General features: G+C 41.9%; 2 protein-coding genes and 1 non-coding gene across 3 annotated transcripts in view; 1 reads left to right on the forward strand and 2 right to left on the reverse strand.

Moving 5' to 3' along the window:
- Positions 1-138: 138 nt before the first annotated feature.
- LOC127657095 (peroxisomal membrane protein PEX13-like) lies at positions 139-4,143 on the reverse strand. Its single transcript, XM_052145744.1, has 4 exons — positions 4,007-4,143; positions 2,876-3,594; positions 2,322-2,444; positions 139-2,071 (listed from the first exon to the last, which is right to left on the reverse strand). Exons 1-4 carry the CDS (start codon positions 4,075-4,077, stop codon positions 1,707-1,709), a joined length of 1,278 nt encoding a protein of 425 aa, XP_052001704.1. The 5' UTR covers positions 4,078-4,143; the 3' UTR covers positions 139-1,706.
- A 239-nt stretch (positions 4,144-4,382) lies between these two features.
- On the reverse strand, positions 4,383-4,492 carry trnal-caa (transfer RNA leucine (anticodon CAA)). The gene is made up of 2 exons: positions 4,455-4,492; positions 4,383-4,428 (listed from the first exon to the last, which is right to left on the reverse strand). It is a non-coding gene; the product is annotated as a tRNA-Leu (tRNA).
- A 4,120-nt stretch (positions 4,493-8,612) lies between these two features.
- The window catches only part of LOC127657090 (PDZ domain-containing protein 8-like), a 62,719-nt gene continuing 47,181 nt past the window's right edge, over positions 8,613-24,150 (forward strand). The window contains exon 1 of the mRNA XM_052145739.1: positions 8,613-9,614. Within this exon, the coding sequence (XP_052001699.1) occupies positions 8,725-9,614 (890 nt within the window). The 5' untranslated portion in view covers positions 8,613-8,724. The remainder of the gene's footprint in view (positions 9,615-24,150) is intronic.

Genomic DNA, 24,150 nt, shown 5'->3' on the forward strand with positions numbered 1-24,150 from the left:
AATTTTGGTGGTAATCAACATTATGCCACATATGCTGTCGATTGAACTTAACTTGAACCTGGCATATTATTTCAAGTCATGAGTATTAAAGGCACATATGCATTTTGGTCTGAAAGTTATAATCTAGTCAGTAGTTCAAAAACATAAACAACAAAGCCCTTGACTGAAACGGTGTTGTACTGAACTTTATCTCTTTCTGTATAAACATTATAATTGCATGCACTGCAACAATGTTTTTCTTTAAAGGAATCTTCAGGGTTCAATACAAGTTAAGCTCAATAAACCTTATTTGTGGCATAATACTGATTACCACAAAAAATCATCTTCATCCCTCCTTTAAAAAAAGCAACAATATGGGTAACATTGAGGCACTTATATGGAATGAATGGGGCCAATTTTGGAGGGTTTAAACAAAAATATGAAGCTTATAATTTTATAAAAAGCACTAACATCAAATCTTCTGTTAAAACTTGTGTTTTATGAGCTGTAAAAGTTGTTTAAATCATTGTTTTAGGGTTTACAGTGTTACATCATTATTGCAACACAGTTGTAAAATTGGATAACTACACAAAAAAGGTTTGTAAGCGATTTTATCACACTAAAATCACATTAACACACATATAGTTGACATCTTGTGGCTATACATTTGAAACAGTATTTTAATGTTTACACAGCATGGCCCCATTCGCTTCCATTGTAAGAGCCTCACTGTAATCCAGATTTTTGCTTTTTTTGAAAAGTACAATTTGAAATGAACTTTTGTAGTAATCAACATTATGCCACAAATGCTGCCAATTGAGCTTAACTTGTATTGACCTCAGAATGTGTAGTCATGGTATAGATTTAACTCATTAAACTGACTTTTCTTGACATCAGAGTATTTATTATTGGTCTGTATAATTAATATAGTTAATGCAATAGAGAAAACCATGACAACACAGTTACAAAAATTTTACTGACAATAGAATTGATTATATTTTCATAATTGCACATTGTCTTAATTGTAAGGGAGATCAAACAAGCTTTAACACAGAACAAAATACACAAACCAAACCATGACAGAACATATAATGAACACATTAAATATTCACAACATTAGAGGAAAATGAAAACAACCTAAAACTATTACATTAGGACAGGGGGGAGTATTCTTTTATAGTGAAATGTTTTCCTTTAATGGTATTTGTAATAAATGTTGCCATACAAATTGAAATTGATGAGGCTGCATGTTTACTGAGATTTTCCAATTTAACCTTATCAACTGCTCATACATGAAGGACAACATATATGTAGCCTTTTACCTTTAAGTTTGATGTGAAAATATTCAAATTAACTAAATCCATTTTCCCAAGTTATTATTCAAAATGATTCATTATTAATGAATAGGTCGATATTAACATAAACTGACAATCTATAATGCTGATATACATATTTTGTTGGAAGAAGAAACTAAAAATATTACTCACAAATAAAGGCTGTAAGCCTAGCAGTTTACTGAAATTGCTTTATTCGCTGCTCAGCTATGCTGCTCAAATGATATATTCCACTGATTAGGGAGCTTAATCTTCACCTACCCCTTCAAGTCCTTCACTTTTGATTAGCTCCTCTTCTTTCAGTTACCAGACCAAGTTTTATCGAGGGAGTTTTTCTCCTACTGAGCTCAAGCCAACACATATATGCACACATGCCTTCCCACATATACAGGTTCATAAGTCTATCTTTTCCGATGTTATCACTACAGTATTACTGATGTTGTTTTTGGAAGGTTGCACCTCCAGGACAGTGTGAGGGCTGAGTGTTTCCCCATACATAGACTCCAGTAGATCATCATGGCCTGAAGTGCTTGAGACAGGCATCCTGGAGCTGGCAGCTAGAGAAGAGTCTGTCGCCAGGCCAATTTGGGGTTCTTGAAAGTTCTGAGCATCTTGCTGGACCTGTGCCAGCCTCTCTAATTCTGCATGCTTTCTACCTCTTCTCCGGCCCAACACTTTGACATAGTTGGCAGGAACAAGACCAGTGGTCTCACCGTCTATGCTGGCTAAAAGCCAGCCACGGACCCTGGGCTGTAGTTCTGAAAATAAAAGCAAAATACATTGTGTACAAGTTGTAACACCAGGCATGTCCTGATAACGATACTGGTATCGGAATCGGGTCAGGTACTGCACTCGTGTACTTGTGCTTGTACATAGGCTCCGATATAAAAAAACAGATACTATCTGACTTACGAATTACAAGATTTCCAGCCAGTTTGTTTACACCCTGCTTAATGTTTAACTATAATATCTGCCCATTGATGGTGAAAAAAGTTGATGTTCTCAAACCTTTAGGGGCCAGATTAAGCATGTCTCCAGCCTGTAGTGAAATCTCCTCCTCAGAAGTGGCTGTGAAGTCATACTCGGCTCGTGCAACCACATGATCATCTTCCCCACTCGCCCAGTTAGTGGCTACAACACAGAACACACCCATTCATCAATATTTTTATCAAACACAAAAGTATAGAGACAGCTATAAAAGGTACTTTGTTCAAACACAATCAAATCAGACACAAACACATTCTGGACAACATATATTTTCTATTGTGCACTGCTCTTCACACATATGTAAGGTTTTTGAATGACTGACAGATAGAATGACTTAGATCTGTGACACAAGTGCTCATTAAGTAGAAGAGATGTTTCATTCACTTGTGTATTGTTGCAATGCAATCCATTCCATCAGCGTGTAAGCCAAGAATGACTATGTGACTTTATACTATAATAAAGTTATACAATAGCACTCACTACTTGTCAGACCAAAAAGAAGGCATGAGAACAGAAAGAAAAAATAAATGAGTAAATGAGAAGATGGATCAATAAAGCATTGGACAAAATCCCACCATTGTCCTCAGGACCCTCAGTAGATCTCAAAAGCCTCCAGATCAAATACGGCCCTCCAAGAACTACAGCAAAAAACAAGAAAATGGGCCACGATTTGACAGAATTCACTCTGGGGTCCTCTATCCCTGCACCCCTGGTTCCTGAAGCCGACAACACGGAGACAGCCTCGCTGTCAGCCCACAGGTCATCAGCTACCGAATCCTGACGCAATCCCAGCAGCCTCTGTAGTCTGCGATATAGGTATCCAAGGGTCCTAACCAGGGCAAATGCAGACAGAACTTTTGTGAAATGGATGCGCAGACGAGAGAAGTGATTGGCCACATCTAGTACGGCACGGAAGCTGTTATAGACAGCAGAGAAAGTAGCGTCCATCATCATGCTGACTGATGAGAAGGCGTGAACAATGCTCTCAATGGATTGAAAGGCTCCCCTGCTGCTCTCCTCTGCCTGCTGGACAAACCGGCTGGGTGGGACATCGTCTGTTTGGTAACGGTTAAAACCAAGGCCGCCTCCGACTCCATAACCACTGTAGCTGTAAGGACTGTAGCCCCCATAGATGGAGCTCCCATAAGGACTGTATGAGGAGGGAAAATTGCTGTAGGCAGGACGATATGCCTGTTGGACGGGTCTTGGAGGGATGGGTGGTGTCACGCGTGTTAGAACCGGAGGACCAGGCACGGATGGCCCACTCTGTGCTGCTGATCCAAAGTCAGTAGAGCTAGATACAGTAAAACAAGAATGAACTTTCAATAAAATGCAATGTCTCAATAATAACAACGTAACACTATATACACAGTTCTATGATTGTCACTAACTTTCTAGTCTAAAATAAAAGGTAGTTGAGCCACAACATGGGTGAGAATATATGAAGTTTGAAAAACGGTCATAAAACTGAACTTTGACACTCACTAGCGTGCTCGTGCACGAGCTAACTAGTTTTCATAACACCAACAGCACAATTAAATAGCATTTATATCTGCGTCACAAGCATTCGATTCGTATCTATATAATTTTAACACAATAATAAAGCAATTTGTCAAGTACATCTGATCAGAGGTGTGTTAGTGTCGCTAGCTAACAGGTTGGCTAGCATGCGAAAAGTCCTTTTTTATCGAAGTTACTTTACGAACCGATAGTTTAACGGTGCAGTAAATGTTCCTGGGATTCGCCTTTCCCACGGTTTTGGTGGAGGTCGAGCCATTATTTTGTTTCTGACCAAAGTCGGTTTGGCTCTGAGCACCAAACGCCAGCAAGAGAAGCGGATCCACAGGCCAGACTAAAGCAATTGACCTTACACATCGATCTCACTAACAGTAAACACGAGACTAAAGCAATCGATTGCCATAGTTCTTCACATTGATGGCAATGTGCTCCTTTCTTTACTCTTTACGAATTCCTGCTTGCGATACACTTTTATATTTTACATTGTTCACAATTACACAATTGCCTTATTAAGATATAATACGTGTTCTTATATTTTCAAGATTGATAAAAGCTAAAAGTGATTGTCAGAAGTGGGATTTGAACCCACGCCTCCATTCGGAGACCAGAATCCTCTTCACCTGAGAAGGTTTGAACCTTGAGTCTGGCGCCTTAGACCGCTCGGCCATCCTGACATAAAAATTCTTTCAATCATTTTCATACATAACTTTCAGATCAAAGTAGTGTAACCGTCAACAAGTAGCGTAAAATGTAATTTTGTATTATTAGTTCTTTAAAATAAATAAGCTGTGAATAAGTTTTGCTTTAAAATATTTGTATTTAAAATATTGAAAAACTTTTGTCCACCAGAACAAAGTCATGTGGTGGAACCAACATGTAGGTTAACATGTACATTAGTTTAGTCGTGTAAACATAAAACGCCATTTAAAAATACACACACATAATAATAATAAAAACATTATTTTCTCATGTTTTTACATTTTTATGAAAACGCACATTTTGTTCAGGTCATATGGAGTAACCCTGAGAAAAATGTATGTTCTTGACTCAAAAAGTTATGATATTTGTTTAAAAAAAAAAAAAATACCTTGAAAAATATGTTGAAACTAAGGATAATGTTGAATACTCACTCATGTCTTCAAGGTGCGAGTAAAGTATTTTAATAACTTTTACTTGCTGGTTACAACACATTATATTTTTAAAGTCATTACAGTAAATAAATTATTATTAAATAATATTAAAATTATTTTAAACTCAACATGGACTCAAAGATAAAAAAAAAAATCAAACTTGACACGTGTTTAGCTCATACAGTTGTATGCTTATACCTACTGGTCATAATGTATGGAATATTTTTAAGCAAACATAATGGATTCATACATCTCTTTAAAAACACATTTTAGGTAATGTTTTAGTCAGGTCTTGTCAAATTCTTGTTTGACAAGTTATTCGATCTAATTGTATCCTACATTTGCAGAATCTTAGGTAAAGAATATTAATTTCATACAGATAAATAAATACATTTATCATGCTGATAAAATAAGAGACTGTCACGTGACTCAAGCCAATTTTAAGACAATTATTTATTAAGTTGTTTATTTTCTTTGTATCCTTTTTAGTTTAGTTTTTTATTTATTTATTTTAATCCATCACAGACACATTTTCTCCTATCACATCTTCTGTTCAACTACACTTTAAATTAGTTAAAAAAAAAACGTAATTTAATTTATTTTTATTATTAATATTATTACGTAGCAGCACAACAATTGCTGTATCTGTATCTATTTTAGGGGAAGATGTTTTCTGTATTATAATTTTAGAGTGTTATCTTTCCATTCCACAAGATGACGCTGTGGAGTTACACTTCAGCTTGGATAGCGATGGGAAAAAGGTGTCCACAGTTGTTCGGCTGGGAACGGGGTTAGGGCCTCTGCTGCCTCCCCAGGAACAACTCCAGGCACCTTAGAACAATGTGTAACTCACTATTGTAATCACAAAATCACTATTGTAATCAATAATAAATGTGTGTCTCTGGACTGAAACCGGTCAGATTTCGATCTCTAATGAAACATGAGTTGATAAAGATCAAACAGGATTTGTGAGAGAGCATTTCAGCCACCCAATGTTGGGATTAATTGTTTCAATCAAGTTAATGGCCAGTGGTTTAATATATTCATCGCTAATGGCTGAGAACACTGTCCACAGCAGCAGCTCCCTCACTCAGAGAAAATCTCTTTTTGAGATTAGACTCTGTGAGATTGTATCGCTGTTTAAATAATTGAAAAATGTCCCTGTCCACTTCTATTAAGCATGTGAAATATTATATTTAAAAATCTCAATATAGCAGGCACAATGCATGAAAACCTACAACAGTCAATTAATCAGTGGTTCTCAACCTTTTTGACTCCAAGGCTCCCCACTGCCCTAGATGCTATTCAAAGGAAACTAGGAGTATTAATAGATTAAAATAATTAATCATTGATTTTGTGATTTAAGAAATTTCAGGAACTGCCAGTTTATACATTTTAGGCCTAATTTTAAAGTGGCTTTTATCATTTTAAAGCAATAGTCCACCCGAAAATGAAAATTCTGTGTATGACATTTTTTTTCATCTGCAGAACACAAATGAAGATTTTTAGAAGAATATATCAGTTCTGTAGGTCCATAAAATGCAAGTGAATGGGTTACAAAACTTCGAAGCTCCAAAAAGCACATACAGGCACCATAAAAGTAATCCATGATTCTCCATTAGTTTAATCTATGTCTTCTGAAGTGAGAACAGACCAAAATGTAAATAATTTTGACTAAAATTGCCATTTATAGACACAATCATGATTTCAAGCTTGATTACTATTCTTAGTGCTTGATGCATGCACATATATGTCTTTAAATAAATTAGATTATTGCAATGTAATTTATTAAATAATTTTTAGTCATCATGCGACCCCTTTTGGAAGTTTGTTTAAACCCCTTTTGGGCCCCGGTCTCCTGGTTGAATTCTGGCAAACCGAATTTCTCGACAGAAATAATTATATAATTATCTATAATTATATATAAGACTTTACATGGTAAACAAATTTACATTTGCAGTAAACTGTTATATTTTGACCCATTAGAGAGACAAATATGCATACTGAGTTTAAATCAGTTGAGAGAGAGTTTACTGAAGACATCGTTTACCAGATTTCCAAAGGTAGAAGACAGAAACTGAAAATGAGCTAAGGGTCTAACCTCAAACTAACTCAGATTACTGAAACAACAGTAATTAGGCATATCCAAATGAATTGACATAATCTCTTACAAGTACAGAGTTCTGATAGGTGAACAGTACAGATCATACTAGAAACATCCCAACATAGTGTTTATGAAATACTAAGTCAAGTTGGCCAGCAGAAACAAGTCAGAGGTTAGTTTCCTTTTAGATACACTAGTGTCCAGTATCTCTGATTAAGTATCTCTCTCCAACTCTCAAAACTCCAAACAATTCCTTCAATGACACCATTAGACAGAACAAAACATAGGATATCTTTTCCCGAAGGTTGAGTCAAGCCCCGACTGGAACACAGGCCATTTCCATCTGGAATAATCATGATGAGAGAACAATACGTTCAAATGCAACAGAGCAAAGTAAGGCAGAAATATACTTTTAGTATTAAACGTTAAGAATGCATTTATGTCAGTAAGTACATGTGGTACATTAATGACCTAAAACTTAAACACAATAAAACTCTTGCTTAATTTGATCAATGATCAATGAATTACAACATTATCATAAAATATATTTTTATCTTTAATTAAAAAAATAGTCTGGGTTCAATACAAGTTAAGTGCAATCGACAGCATTTGTGTCATAATGTTGATTACTATTTTGTTTTTAAATAATAAATTTTTTAACAAATGTATTTTTATAATAATAATAATAATCATAATTTTGACTCGTCCATCTTTTAAAAAATAAAAAAGCAAAAATCTAGGTTAGAGTAAGGCTCTTATATTGAAAGTGAATGAGGAAATTTTTTGAAGGGTTAAAAGACAGAAATGTGAAGCTTATAATTTTATAAAAGCACTTATATGAACTCTTCTGTTAAAACTTTGAGCTTAATACGATCAATATAGGATTTACAATGTTAGCAACCTCATAGCAACGACGTTGTTCAATTAGAATAAAATACGAAATTAAAGTCAGAAACCAATTTACCACACTGAAATCATGTTAACATGCATATTATTTATATCTTGTGGCTATACTTATATAAAGTAAGTATTTTAACATTTATGGATTGGCCCCATTCACTTCTATTGTAAGTGCCTCAATGTAATTAATAACACTATGCCACAAATGCTGTTTAAATTGTACTGAACCTAGAATATACTTTTATGGTTCTTCAAGTTATCATAAAAATATATAAAATCTTTGCTTTACTCAATTGTCATTCAAGAGTGCAGCATGTATGACAGAATAGAGTTTCCTGTGACAGTGAAAGTATTTTAACAGTCACCATTGTGTTTTGCAAACTTCAGAAAAGATCATATACTGTAAATATGTCGAAGTTTAAGATCACACTCTTATTTAACGTGACGCATTAGCTTGGCACAAGTCCCATGTAAACATTGAGCTTCTTGCAGCCCATTCATCTCAGCCAAGGTGCGGCTTCGTTACCTTGGTTGTCGCGCTCAGAGCCATACGGCGTCAGCCCGGCAGATGTCGTCATGACGCACGACTCCAGCGCGTTGACGCCAGATTACGTTCAACCAATCAACAGCAGTTTCCGAAGCTCAGGAAAGAAGCAGATGATATGGCAGCTTTGTGAGCGGCCAGGTGGAACTCGCTTTTGTTCAATCGGACTGACAGCGGAATATGAGTACACTTTAACGCGCGCACCGCAGCGAGGATCCGGGGGCAAAGATGTTATACCTGATATTAATTTCTGCTGTTTCTGGGGCCGTCGTCACGCTGCTTTTGCAGCTCTTCCTGTTGTACCGGAGGAGCCCTGAGCCTGTCGCGAGGACAGTGCAGTATGTCAAAGCAGTTCCTGATCCCGCGCTGAAGGATTACTTTAGCAATCAACATGCCGAAGCAACGCAGCAACAACAGCAAGACATCACATACTCTGCCTCCAAGCAACCAGAGGCCGCTTCTCCCAAACAGCAAGAACCCACAGTCCCCGGCAGCAGCCCCAAACAACAGCCGTCCTCGCCACCGCCTTCCCAGAGCGACCTTCTCCACACTTCTAAAGCGGAGACATGCGATTTCCTCAACGCAATATTTTTGTTTTTATTCCGCGAGCTACGCGACACCCCAGTGGTCAGGCACTGGATCACCAAAAAGATCAAAGTAGAGTTCGAGGAGCTCCTCCTAACCAAGACCGCCGGGCGCCTGCTGGAGGGGCTCAGCCTGCGGGATATCTCCCTGGGCGACTCGCTGCCCGTCTTCAAAACAGCCAAACTCATGAAGCCTGTGGCTCTCAATGAAGACAACATGCCAGAGGAGCTGAACTTTGAGGTGGACTTGGAATATAACGGCGGCTTTCATTTGGCCATCGATGTTGATTTAGTATTCGGCAAATCGGCTTATCTGTTTGTGAAGATGACCCGGGTTGTCGGCCGGCTGAAGCTGCAGTTCACCCGCATGCCTTTCACGCACTGGTCCTTCTCCTTCATGGAGGACCCGCTCATAGACTTTGAGGTGAAATCTCAGTTTGAGGGTCGTCCCTTGCCCCAGCTCACCTCTATCATAGTGAACCAGCTCAAGAGAGTCATCAAGAAGAAGCACACGTTACCAAATTACAAAATTAGGTAATAGTTCAATATCTTATTCATCTGATCAGCACTGCCCATACAGTAAATCGCAATACCTCTTGTCTATACTTTGCTTTTAACATCTCATTCAAGTTAAGTCTTTTGAAGGCATTCATAGTCATTTTTTCTGCATTGAAAAGTTTTACTTTTAAATAAATTAATAGTAATTATGAAAGTCAGATCAGGAACCTTATAAAAGCTGTTTTATTATACTTTGAGCAGGTCCCTTAATGGGGTCTGCCATTGTTAGGGTCACATGACCAGCCAAAATCTACTTGCTTGTAGAACACAACAATGCCGGCCGCCTTTTCAGCTGTCTGGGTTCTGGAAGTATTTTTCCCATTTATTTTTTCTAAATGCCATGAATTAAACCAACCAGCTTCGAGGTGAATCGCAACAGCAAAAAAGTATTTGAAAGTTGGAAAAAAGACATAGGTAGGCTACAAGACTTGTACTTATGTACAAGGTGTTCTTATGATCTTTCTGTGAAGCATTACAAATGACACAATAAAATTAAAAACTATGCAAATATATAAAAATATTATAGGTTGTAGGATGATCGACTCGATTGCATAATGTACAGTGCGTCATTGGATTGGTGGTCGCTGCTGGACGTGTTTGGTGGACTTTGTTGTTCGCTGATTCGTGGATATTTCATTGCTGGACCATGGGCAGTGTTGTTGTTCACAAGAAATTCCAATATTAAACACAGTTTTTATTCAATGATATAATTCAGAAGTAAAAAGAAATGAAATAACACGGACTGATGGCTTCAACGAAGGTATATACTATTGATGAATGACCTCGGAGCTCACTGTAGGTCTGTCTTTAAATGTTTATAAGTTATCGCTGAAAATCAATTAGTCTATGGAAGAAATGAATGGGACTTTTACTTCCGGAACCAGACTGTTGTGCTCTATGGTGTGCTCACATCATGTCGAAATTATAGTAATTGCGAGATTACGACTTCTAAAACTCGTTCACGTTTTCATAGAACTCGAAATTACAGGTTGTAAACTCGGAATTCAGTTCACTTAAAGGTAGTGAACACATATTCCTGTTTCATATGCCATTTTGTTATGCCATTGTTACCTTAATTCCTAATAATTTTGTAAGAACAGATGCTGAGTGCACCTTTAAAGTCTGAAGCGGTAGTTTGAACATTCTTGGCTATTGCAGAACAGTTTGGGGTTTTAAAAATGAATTACTCCAATTGAGGCCCACATGTCTGAATAGTGGTTTATTTTTCTATCATGAAGTCTGGCTATGTTGGAAAGTCGTGTTTGGATTGAGCCTGTTGCTTTGGCAGTACACTGCAAGTGTCGAGGCTGCGAAACCAGTAGTCTGTATATGCATGCATTTCTCAATGGGTTTGTGTGACAAGATAGAACTACTGTGGCACTGCAATAAGAGAGTTCTGATATGATTGATTGGGTCATGTGAAAATGACAGCAAATGTGCTTTAGGGTGTGTGTTGTCATGTATTTGTGCCTTTTCCCTGACTGAAAAAGGAAATATAGGCCACCTAACCCCTTCATTCACGATTCCCCTGAATGTTCTCTATTCCTGAACGTTAAAAGTTCAATTAACTCGAGGGTTGATTTATTTCCTGTTTTTAGCCGAGTACATTATCAATTCCATGACTAAGGCATTAAAGTAAGCTTTAGAATGATTAGTTGCAGGATTCATCTACCTACACCTTACAGCTCTCTCCTACTCCACAAAGCTTGGCACACGTAAATCTCAGCAAGTGTGTGGGGATTGACACTTTTTCTCAGCTGTTGTAGGTTTCTTTAGATTAAGAACATTAAAAGGGATAGTTCACCCAAAAGTTAACCCGTAGGACATTCTTTCCTCCATAGAACACAAAACATGTTAAGCAGAAAAGAAGCAAAGAAAGTGAATGGTGAGTGAGGCTAACATCTAATTTTTGTGAACATGGAAGAAAGATGGGCAGACTGGTTTGGAACAACATAGGAGTGGGTAAATAATGACAGAACTTCCATTGTTCATTTAAACTTAACATTGTCTATGTAAGATAAATGCAAACTATAAGCAAGAGCACAGAATGGTTCTGTTGTCATAGTAAATGTTTTCTATCTATCTATCTATCTTTTTTTCCTTTTTTTTCTTTTTTTGTTGCCGCATCAGGTCTACGTCTATTTTTTCTTGCTTGTGTGCTGAAACTGTTGACATACCTACTGTGACTTTGTACAGTCAACATGCATATACTGTTTAAATCACAAAGTCAAACACAACGTTGAGCAAAACCAAAGTTCATACTGATGGCAGTAGTGATTTTATCCATTTGGTTAATTGAAGTGTACTTGGAAGGGGAAAAAAGATGGATGAATTAACTCTGTAATCTATTCAGTGTGAATGGTGCATTTGACCTTTGACCCTACACAGCTGGCATTGTGAGAAGTGAATTAAATCACTGCACTCTATTTTGAGTGTCACACTCCGCTATTAATTAGAGTGACTCAATACAAGAGCATGAGTAGTGTTGAGAGAATAGACCTTTAACAGATCAGATTCTTCATACGGTCTTAAAATTCTCACTTTCTTTCTGATTCAACAGCCTGGCACTAGGCTTTGCCCTCTATTATACATCATTAGAACCCATGCTGCAGAATTTTAGTTAGCGCGCACACACACACACACACAGACTAAATGCATTAAATTACCCAAAGGGAAAATAACTTCTTATTAATGTCATATTTCAATGAAACACTCTTCTCTCAGTAATGCAGTTCTCTTACGAGAGGTTCTCTCGTATTGCGTAAGCTAGCTTAAAGATTCATCTTTTCTGAGATATTGAAGCCAAAAAAGTATCCTTAATTTTGTATCCATTGTCAACGCAGTGCGGCAGCTGCAGACCTTGAGCGGGCTAGCTAGCGAGCTCATTGGTTGCTCTGCGGCAACTGCTGCAGCCTATAGATGAGCTTGGGCGAACTCGCATCCAATGAGAGGCGTCCGCGCGCTCACAGCATCAAAGTCCGCCAAAAAGGGCGTGACTAGAGTGCATATAAGCGTAGTTCGTAGGCTGGAACCCTGATTTTCATCTCTTCAGCGAAGCTCTTCGCATCTCTGAACTGGAAGCCGCGTCGCCGTTCGAGGGGCATCTAGCAAGCGTGGACAGCGCTCGAAGAAGCCGGCCGTCTTCGCCACCTTCAGCCATCCTGCGAGCTACGCCATCCGGCGACGTATCCTTTTTTAGAGCAAGCTAAGTTCCTCAGCGAACTTCACAAAAGAGTATCGAGCGTCTTTTTAAAGATGCCCCGCACTTCCTGCGGCTCATGCCGCGCTCCTCTCAGCGCCGGAGACCGACACATCATCTGCGCTCTCTGCCTGGGACTGGGACATGCAGAGCTTGCCCTCGCTGACGGCGGATGCGACCTCTGCGAGGAGCTTCCGACGTCGACCCTGCGGGCTCGACTCGAAGTATGCAAAACCGGAGCTGCCGCGCCGCCTTCTGTTTCGCCGTGCCGGAAGAAGCGCCGCTCCCAAAGGCTGCCGGAACCGGTTTTAGAAGCGACTGTCTCGCCGGAGCCCCTCCCTCGAGCATCGCGTTCACCCTCCCCGCCCCGGGCCGCGCAGTTGCCGCCGGCGGCTGCACTGCTGCCACCTCGAGAGCGAGGCAGAGGACAAAGGCTGCTGTTCCATCATGGCTTCGGACAGCAAGGAGTGGTCACAAGCCTCCTCAGCGGCCCAGGAATCCAGCAGGACCCGCGCCGAGTCGAAGGGGAACTGATACGCCTCCTCACACAGGCCGTCGACCGCCTCGGGCTCGAGTGGTCACCGCCCCTGAGCTGGCTCCCAACAGACTCGACGGCTGTTTTCTTCAAAGCCGTCACCAGCGACGCCAGCGGCCGGCCGATCCCTTCCTGCCGGAACTCCACGCCGAGCTCTCTAAATCGTGGAACGCGCCTCTCTCGGCCAGGACTCGATCCCACGTCTCCACCGCTCTCGCTTCAGTGGACGGCGCCGCCGAGAAGGGCTACTCTTCCATCCCCCCGGTCGAGGATTCGGTAGCAGCACACCTTTGCCCGCCCTCCGCGAGATGGCGGTCTAAACCAGTGCTCCCGTTTAAGGCCTGCAGAACTACTTCCGCCTGTGTTGGCCGCGCCTATTCCGCCGCCGGCCAAGCCGCATCTGCTCTGCATTCCATGGCCGTCTTGCAGATCCTCCAAGCGGACCTTCTTCGGAGTGGGATGAGAGAGGCAGGCACCCAGAGGCTGTTACAGATCTAAGGAGCGCGACGGACCTCGCCCTTCAGCGCCACCAAAGCTGCAGCCCAAGCTATAGGGAAGTGCATGGCCTCGCTGACTGTAACCGAGAGACACCTGTGGCTAACGCTAGCCGACATGGGAGAAACTGAGCGCTCCACGTTCCTCAACGCCGCTCTCTCCGTCCGGTCTCTTCGGTTCCGCGGTAAGTGGCATTGTTGACCGCTTTTGGAAGTCCAGAAAGCCACCCAAGCCATGAATCTCTTCCTGCCTCGCCGCGCTAGCTCCTCTGCAGGCCGCCCACGTAACCAGCCTCCTGCACGAGCATCTTCACAGCGCCCAGCTCAACAAAGCCAGACTTCCCAGCGCCGACAGGGCGGCCGCCCCAGATCGCGCTCAGACAGCCGCCGTAGACCACCGCCCCCCCGCGGGCCTCGGCCTAAGATTGCGCTGAAACCTGAACAACCGAAGTCTTCCTAGCTTTGTTGAACAAGCGACAGCTCAGTCCGCCGCGGCGGACCACCGTCAAAGCTTAGCCCCTGTCAGTCCCCTTCTCTCAGGCTACTGCAGTGGTGAATTTAGCAGCCAACAAGCCGGTGACACTGCCTGCTTGCCTGCACTCAAACGCCGTTTTCACGGCGACCCAAATAAGTCTTGTAAAGAGCAAACATGTCTTATGTGTAGAAAATGTGCCCACAACCCTGTGTTCAGCCCCTACACACAAGCATAACACATCCCGTGCCCCTATCAGAGCACGCTCTCATAAAGCGGTTACTGAACCGCTCGAGCGTCAGAGTCAATGAAGGCGCCCACAAATGCGTCTGTGCGCCCATTCTCTGGCCGCTCTGTCACACGACCAGCCCTATGTGTAGAAAACGTGCCCACAATCCAGTGTTCACTTCTGCACACAAGCACTGCATGTCTCGTGTCCCCACCAGAGCACGCTCACATAAAGCGGTTACTGAACCGCTCGAGCGCTAGAGTCAATAAATGCGCTCACGAATACGTGCACGCGCCCATTCTCTGCCCGCTCTGTTACACAGCCAGCAAACATTCCTCTGTGTGTAAGTCCCGTGCCCATGACTATGCTTGCGCATCACGTAACAGATGTGACTCTTTCCCCATTCATTTCAATCGGAAGTCACTCACAAAACAGCCTGTTCATGCTGTCTCGCGAGCAATCATGCATAAACACACTAAACGCGCTCACACATTTTGTTCAGCGCTCTGTGTGTGGCAATCAGAGCGAATTGGCCATTCACCCTCTAGCGTTACGCTTCAAAGCGTGGGAAGCTATTCCAGGGATATCCAAGTGGGTGTTAAGCACAATACAACAGGGCTATTTGCTACAGTTTGATCACCGCCCTCCTCGCTTCAGAGCACGGCTCGAAACCACTGTGAACACGGAAGCAGCGTGCATGCTTCGTTCAGAAATAGCAAGCCTTCTGTGCAAAAGGGCCATAGAGAAAGTGCCACCCTCTCTGAGCGAGTCGGGGCTTTACAGCCGTTATTTTCTTGTTCCCAAGAAAGACGGCGGCCTCAGACCCATATTAGATCTCAGGGTTTTGAACAAGGTGCTTGCAAAAAGACCGTTCAAAATGCTTACAATCAGGAAACTCCTCGCGCATGTGCACCAGGGGGACTGGTTTATTTCTCTCGATCTGAAAGATGCATACTTTCAGATTCAGATAAATCCCGTCACAGGCCATTCTTGAGATTCAGCCGACGGCCAGGTTTATCAATACACCGTCCTTCCGTTCGGCCTGTCCTTAGCACCCGTACTTTCACGAAGTGCATGGATGCGGCGCTCGCACCCCTCGCGGAGTCAGGGTTTGCGAATTCTGAACTATTTGGACGACTGGCTGATTATGGCTCAGTCACATATGGAGCTTCTGTCTCACAGAGCAGTTCTCCTCAGCCATCTGAACAGTTTGGGTCTTGCAGTCAATTGGACCAAGAGCTCACTACAGCCCAGTCAGACAATTTCCTTCCTTGGGATAGAACTAGACTCCGTGGCAATGACGGCTCGCTTATCTACACAGCGGCGCCGTGTTCAGCGACTAGCCGCATCTTTTCAGATGAACAGCCTCACGCCTCTGAAAAAATTCCAGAGAGTGCTAGGTTACATGGCCTCAGCCGCAGCAGTACTTCAGCTGGGTTTACTGCACATCGCCCGCTTCAGCATTGGCTAAGCACCGCGCGTCTCGCCGGGCTTGGGCCACAGGCCGCCAGCCCATCAATGTGACTCAGACCTGTATTTCAGCTCTGCAGCCTTGGACAGTGGCCGAGTGGTATCAGCGAGGAGTGACAATGGGAGCTGTATCTCGCCGAAAAGTCATCTCGACAGACACGTCCAACACGGGTTGGGGCGCGGTCTGCGAGGGCTCTCCGGTTTTCGGCCTATGGTCAGTTCAGGAAAAGCTCCTTCACATGAATTGTCTGGAAATGATAGCGGTCGAGTACGCGCTCGTGCGCTTTCTCCCGGTCATTCAGGGTCACCACGTCCTGGTCCGTTCGGACAACAGATCTGTGGTATCCTACCTAAACCGTCAGGGCGGTGTCAGATCCAGGAACCTTTTCCATCTGACGGAACGCATACTGAGTTGGTCCCAGTGCCACCTGCGCTCGCTGAGGGCGACGCACGTGCCAGGCCACCTGAACGACGGCCCGGACAGACTGTCCAGAGACAATATTCACCCAGGGGAATGGTCCCTGCACGCTCAAACAGTCCAGACGTTATGGCACCTATTCGGCAGAGCAGAGATAGACCTCTTTGCGTCAGAAGAGAACTCTCACTGCCCGATATTTTTCTCGAGCGAGGATGCGCTGGCCCAGGACTGGCCCAGGCGCCGCTACGCCTTCCCCCGTCTCGCTATTGCCACAGGTAATGCAGAGGATCAGGGAAGCGGCGTCACTCGGTGCTCCTCATAGCCCCGCGTTGGGAGAATCAGACATGGTTCCCGGAGCTTACGCAGCTGTCACTGACAGCGCCGTGGCCCATCCCAGTGAGAGCAGATCTCCTCTCTCAAGCTCGCGGCACAATCTGGCATCCCCACCCAGAGCGCTGAGGCTGCATGCGTGGGTGATCAACGACTACCCGTCGCTCTGCCAGAAGGAGTAATAAATACCATTATACACGCTAGAGCCCCTTCCACAAGAAGACTCTATGCTTCAAAATGGTCTGTGTTCTCAAAATGGTGCACCGACAGAGACCTGGACCCGCGGACATGTGGGGTGTTGTCGCTGCTCGTATTTCTACAAGAGCTGCTGGATAAGGGCAGATCCCCATCCACGCTCAAAGTGTATGTGGCAGCCGTTGCGGCGTTCGCTGAACCCCTGCACGGCCAGTCATGGGGAAAAAAACGAGCTGGTCATCCGCTTCCTTAGGGGAGCTAGAACGATGAACCCCCCCGCGCCCCCCATCGGCTCCTATCTGGGATCTTTCTATAGTTCTCGAAACTATGAAAGCCCCCCATTTCGAACCACTTCAATCCGTGGATTTGAAATACCTTTCACTCAAAACCGTTTTTCTGACTGCCCTGTCATCAGTCAAATGTGTGGGAGATCTTCACGCGCTGTCTGTCAGCGCTGCGTGTCTTGAGTTTGGACCAAGTGACTCCAAGGTCATTTTAAAACCTAGACACGGCTATGTTCCCAAGGTGATCGGTACTCCTTTCAGAGCACAGGTCATTTCCCTATCGGCGCTACCAGCATCCGATTGCGAACGCGACGCCAATCTCCTTTGCCCAGCCAGAGCACTGAGATTGTATACCGCGTGCTCCGCCGCTTTCAGACGCTCTGAGCAGCTTTTCGTTTAGTTCGAGGGCGCACCAAAGGTCTCGCCGCCTCGAAACAGACACTATCTAGATGGATAGTGGACGCTATTGCTGCTGCATACGCGTCAAAAGACCTGCCATGCCCGTTGGGCATTAGGGCTCACTCCACTAGAGGCATGGCATCCTCGTGGGCATGGTCCAGCGGGATTCCCATTCACGACATATGTGTGGGAGCGGGATGGACTTCCCCCTCCACATTTGTCAGATTTTACAATATGGAAGTGCCCGCTCTGCAGGCAAAACTACTAGCGGTTTAATACGCTACAGCTCCCCTTGTGAGCTGCACTGATGGAACACATTCCACACAGACCGGCACCGCCGCTCTGTCGTTCCCTTCCCACTATGTGCTTATATATTACACAAACACTGACCCGCATTCTTGCCGGCCAAATCTTATTTCCCCACTCATAAGGGCTCCCCGGGTTCCCCTTAATTCCCTGGGGCTCATACAGTGGATGCTTGGCGCGACGGCGTTGACAATGGGTTCCCGTGAGCGTAAGCTAGCTTACGCATATCTGAGAGAACCTCTCGTAAGAGAACGTATCGGTTACCTAACGTAACCTCGGTTCTCTCTAGATGAGGAACGAGTATTGCGTAGCCGGCCGTGCTTTCAGCGCCACGGCGACTTTTCGCTTCAGTCAATGAAAACCAGGGTTCCAGCCTACAAACTACGCTTATATGCACTCTAGTCACGCCCTTTTTGGCGGGCTTTGATGCAGTGAGCGCGCGGACGCCTCTCATTGGATGCGAGTTCGCCCAAGCTCGTCTATAGGCTGCAGCAGTTGCCGCAGAGCAACCAATGAGCTCGCTAGCTAGCCCGCTCAAGGTCTGCAGCTGCCGCACTGCGTTGACAATGGATACAAAATTAAGGATAATTTTTTGGCTTCAATATCTCAGAAAAGATGTATCTTTCCCGTAGCGTAAGCTAGCTTACGCAATACTCGTTCCCTCATCTAGAGAGAACCGAGGTTACGTTAGGTAACCGATACGTTTCTTACACAACTTACAAATGATGTTGGTTTTGTCAACAATTTTGCCTTCGATACTCCAGAAACCGAAGAAGCGCCACACAGCACTTTTAAGATGTTGTAGTGTAAGAAAGATCCCCTCCGACTCGAGTCCTCACTCTCTTTTTCAGCCATTTTTCAAATTATCAACACAGCCATGCCGCATCTAATGGGTTGAACTGGATAGGCTAACAAACGCAAACCGCATCAGCTTCGATGTCTTGCGCTCCTCCTGACACACCTAAAATTCGAATGCACGGTTTTTGCATTCAAATTTAAATTAGACGAATATTCAGATTTTTCTTTGACAGCCCTACTATGTATAACTCGTATGACAAAGGCTAATTAAAGAGATGTTGTTAGGTATGGACTGACAGACTCAGTCCCCATTCACTTTCATTGCATGGAAAAATGTTATTGTTTTCCTTGTAACAAATTAAGTACAATGGGTTTGGAACAAAATGAGGGCGAGTAAATACATATGAAAAATTATTTTTGGGTGATCCAACCACTTTAAAATTGTAGTGTGTTAAGGCTGGACGATATGCAAAAAATATTTATACTATATATCGAAAAATATTGCGAGGGATCGGTGAATATTTTTTTTCTTTATTGATTTTTATTAAATATTTTTTTGTTGAACATTTATTGAAACAAGAAAAATTAAATCAAAGTTATTTCTAAATTCAATTGCACCTCAAACAAAAAAACTATTAAAATCTATCTATATAATCTATAACTACCTCTCCAAATTCAAACATTTACCATCTCCAATTTCCTCCACCACCCATTCCCTTAGTCTGTGCTTAAATTAATAGAAAACACCAGTTTTCCTATTAGGTGGAAGCCTAAAAAATTCCATTGTGTTCCCAAATTAATGCTGCCTAATTATTACCACTGTGTTCTCATCTAATATGTGTTTGTATTGATTTTCGTAGTGGGCCTGGGTAGCTCAGCGAGTATTGACGCTGACTACCACCCCTGAAGTTGTGAGTTCGAATCCAGGGCGTGCTGAGTGACTCCAGCCAGGTCTCCTAAGCAACCAAATTGGACCAGTTGCTAGGGAGGGTAGAGTCACATGAGGTAAACTCCTTGTGGTCACCATTAGTAGTCCTCGTTCAAGGTGACCGTTTTATAAATATTTTTATTAATTATTATTTTATGATTTCATCACTCTCATCTTTGTTTCTTAAATATATATATGACTGAAACAGAAAAGAAAGTGATAACTCTTTACATGTGCCTGTTTCACAAGACAACATTGAACCTCCTAACAAACAGCGAATCAGACACTCATATCGACAGCTTTTGCAAGCACATGTCTTTGTGCATTTCAGCATTTCTTGTCATGTGTCACTCTGAGCGGTTTACAGGTCGCCCGCCACATTGACAGGTAGATAAGCGTATGAAATACCCACAATTGGTGGGTGGCTGATGCTAATTTTCCCTGGGCTAACATATTTGGCTAAATTAATGATCATCGTCTGCCAATGAGTGTCGCAATTGGCATCGGGATTTTGCCCAGATATTGTATATATCTGATTACATCGTCCTATCGCTCAGCCCTACTTTATGTATTTGAAGTTTGATGAAGAGAAATAAGCTGGAATAGCAATACAAACTATGTGTCACTGAAGAACTTCTGTTTACGAGAGCTCTTTAGGTGTGCAAATCTTTTACTTTTACCACCTGCACAGACATAATGCAATTGTCATATTTAACTGCCTCAGAGTTTAATGGTGTTTGCTTTGGGCTTGAGATAAAAGGTACTTACTGTTTAATTTGTCACAATGAGTGTGAAGTTACAATAATCTCTTGTACTGTGTGTGAGAGACCTTTGTTTAATATGCAAACAGCAGAACAGTTTCTATGGCCCAGGGACAATTCAGCAAGCAAGCAGGCCAGAACTGCTCTCTGTGTGGGCTGGAAGTGTTATAGATGGAGGAGGTGTTCAGAACAGGACAAGAGATGTGTTTGTGGCCAAAAATGCCTGAGAAGTTGGATTTATGTTGTGTGACTTAAATGCATGTAATATACTGTTTAGGGTTGCAAATTTTAAGACATTTTCTCATAAAAATACTTAATTTACAAATCAAATATTCCCAACATAAAAAAATAAAGTGCCAAGAATTAAAAGGCATCTATAAGTAATACAAATGTCCATAGTCCAAGATAAATTCAGCCCAACATAAACAGTGCAAAAAAAACAAACAAAATGATTTAGGGCATCCTTTTTATGAAAAAAAGAAAAAAAAAAACCTTTACCTCTTCCTGAGACACAAAAAGACACACAATATAAAATTAGTGACTTTTTTTGTATTTTTTTTTACATGAAATCTATGAATGTGAAGATGCGTGTCTGTGTGTTTTATTCTGTGTTGTATAGACAGTCTTTATCTACTGGCATGATTACGAAACGCATTTGTGTGAAATTGATTAATCGACGATCAATAAGTAATAGATCAAATTATTAATGACAAATAGTTGTTCATCGATACTTAAATATCCCTAATACCATGGTATAAATTATTAGTGTCACGATTAAATAGATTTAATGTCTGTGTTTTTGAGTGCATCAGAAAGAAGAGGTTGATGCAAGGTTTATATTTGTGCATTTCTGGAGAGTTGGAATGATTAATGAGTTTTTAACTTTTTGCCCTTCATTTGTTTGGGTTTGCTATCATCGGGTTGGCTGATGTGTCTTTGGAGGGCAGGGTTTTGAAGAGAAGACATGTGGTTGAAGGGAAGGGGGTGATTCAGGGGTTTTCAGACTTTTTGAAAACTATAAATTTGATGATTCCCTTACGAAGGACTCTCTTAATTCCAATTTGGAATGCCCAATTCCCACTCTTTTAATCTCTTAAAAAAATATAATTGCTTTTTTAAACTTTTACCTTTTGTAGTAAGTTGATTTAATTTTATGTTTAAAAAAATATTTTTCAACTCTATTATAATGTATTTGATAGCATTTCTTACAATTAATATAGTTCACAATAAATAGAGACCCCTGAGCACCCCCTTGCGTCCCCTGTCATTTTTAAAACACTGTCTAATTCAGTGGCCGTGTCTTTAGCCAAACGGTTAAAATCGCTTACAGCACCTGCAATGTTATATTATTGAGCATGGTTGGAAATTATTACATTGGTCACATAGAGGGGAAATTAGAGCATCTCCCTGTGTTGCATATCTTTTCCAGGTAACTCATGCATACTGGTCAGCTCAAAACATTTATTCAAACATGCATTTAGTTTTTAGCAAGTGCTAAGATTGGGAATTTAATCCAGTTTTGAGTGTGTATTGTGTTGGCACCTACACAAAGAGAAATTCCTTGTGTGTCTTATACTTGGCAAATAAAGTCCTTTGATGTTTTTAGTTTGTGGGTTTAATTAGTTTCTTTTTCATGTGGATGTCTGGAGAAAGTAGTTTGACTAAAATTGGTGGCTGTTAAGATCATCCAATAAAATGATGAACATATGTTTTAAATACTGTAAGTGACATTAACTTAAAGGGCATTTCCATACAAGAAGATGCTCTAATTTCCTTGGCAAACACCCTCTGTTAATGTGTAGAGGACGGCCTGCTACACTGATCCAGCTCCTTTTATCCAAATGTATATCTTAGCAGTCTTAAAACAAAGGAGAAAGTGAGGTCATAAGTCTGTAGCAGCACTGTGATAAGTCTGCATATTGAGAAATCTTTTAAATAGTGAATTTAGTTCATAACCCAAATCGTTTCATGTTAAATTTTGGGTGAAATATACTGCCCTAAGGTAATATAATGTTAACTTGGTGACTAACAGTTTAGTGTACAATAGTCCTGTACTCTGAACCTGTGTGGGTATATATAGGCTAAACCCCATACAGTGTGATATCATCTCTGGTGCAGTCCTAGATGGGCTCCATAGGCCCTTTCCCACCTACAGTCCTGGTACTTATCCTTTAGTAACGTTCTAGATGAGAACTATTACGAGGAATGGAACACCTGAGGAGACTTTTCCCCTGTTGCATTTGCATTGCCAAAAGTTACTACCATAGTGACGTTTTCTAGTTTCAACCATTATTCTTCTGACGTGGTTGGAACGCACGATTCAATATAAACAACAACAACACCAAAATCAACACCGACTAAGGACTCCGGGATCGGAGTTAAACTTTTGTTAGGGCTGTTTACTTGAGCTTTGGCTGCATCAGAAAACATAGGCAGCTGCCTAATCAGTTAATGGTTTAAAGAAAAGTGTTTTTGGATGAATAGAACTAGGGCTGGGCGATAAAACGATATTGATATATATCACGATAAAGAAAATCCACGATAAGCTTTTGAGGAATTTTCTATATTTACTGTATGTTGCTAAAACACAAGCAGTTCGGCTTTCTCAGGCTGCATTTCCACTCGGGCGGACAAAATCCACTCAAAGGCGCTAGGAGAGAGCTTCCTCCGCACCGCTGCCAATCCTACGATCCACCTTGCGAGCATGACGCTTGGCTTTTATAGGAATGAATTGAAAACGCTCTCAGCTTCACTCACAACGTGCCAGTGGTAACGTAGGGTCAAACTGGATGAACTTGCTAATGCTAGCTGCCTTGCTAACTATTAGGCTACGTCGGACACCGGATTGATTCCATCTGCACCGCAAGACTTCATGATAACGGTTGTGCCCTCTCATCGTCTCTAGTGAAGAGTGCGACAGAACAACAGTGATGTGGACAACAGCTCTGATCTTTCTGCGCTGTAATCTTGAATATTGTTCTCTAGCACCAAACATGCATAATGTCTGCCCTGTCCCGCTCCTTACATTGCCTCTTTTCCCTGCATGTGTGATGACATGAAGCTCCGCATGAGTTAACGTGGTTTCAAAGCACCTTTTAGACCATAACGTTTTTCCCTTCTAAATGTATCTTTATCAGTCAGCATGTTATGAGCCTTTAATAATAAACAAATCGATTTCTGTTCTAATTTTGTGAAAATTAATTAGATGTCTGGAATGGATAAGGAAAGACTAAAATTTCTAGTTGGTTAGTCTCTCACGTAATGAAAATATACAAATGTTTTTTAAAATTTTTTTTAAAAAGTTTTCCACATTTTCTTTCGGGACACCCCTGAACCACAAGGGCTTCTTTGCCCCATACTGTGTATCTGAATCTAAAGAAATATAAAAAATATTTCATTTTAATGTAAAAATATTCCAACAAATACTGGACTGCTGTCACTATCCTTCAGAACAAACAGATGCTCTTTTAACATTCATTTTCAATAGATAAACGGGAAAATTGGTAAAGGATCCCGCAGACCCCAATGCTTTGGCTGTCTCTGGACCCCCTGTGCAGTTTTGTAGAGACTATTTTGACTAGAATTTTTAGAATGTATTTTTCTAAACTTTGAAATAAAAAAAGAAAGTGCAATGTGTAAATGTATATCGTGATAAATATCAATAACGAACAATATGAAAAAGGTTGTGATAACA

This window comes from Xyrauchen texanus, chromosome 16 (assembly GCF_025860055.1).
Source record: "Xyrauchen texanus isolate HMW12.3.18 chromosome 16, RBS_HiC_50CHRs, whole genome shotgun sequence".
Lineage (NCBI taxonomy): Eukaryota > Metazoa > Chordata > Actinopteri > Cypriniformes > Catostomidae > Xyrauchen > Xyrauchen texanus.

What these genes read in the sequence shown, in the direction of transcription:
- LOC127657095 (XM_052145744.1), bottom strand. Translation starts at nt 4,077, where the DNA reads ATGGCTCGACCTCCACCAAAACCGTGGGAAAGGCGAATCCCAGGAACA. An exon ending in TGAGGGTCCTGAGGACAATG is followed by an intron (nt 2,445 to 2,875) that starts GTGGGATTTTGT and finishes TCTGTGTTGTAG; the next exon opens with CCACTAACTGGGCGAGTGGG. An exon ending in GCTTAATCTGGCCCCTAAAG is followed by an intron (nt 2,072 to 2,321) that starts GTTTGAGAACAT and finishes TTTTATTTTCAG; the next exon opens with AACTACAGCCCAGGGTCCGT.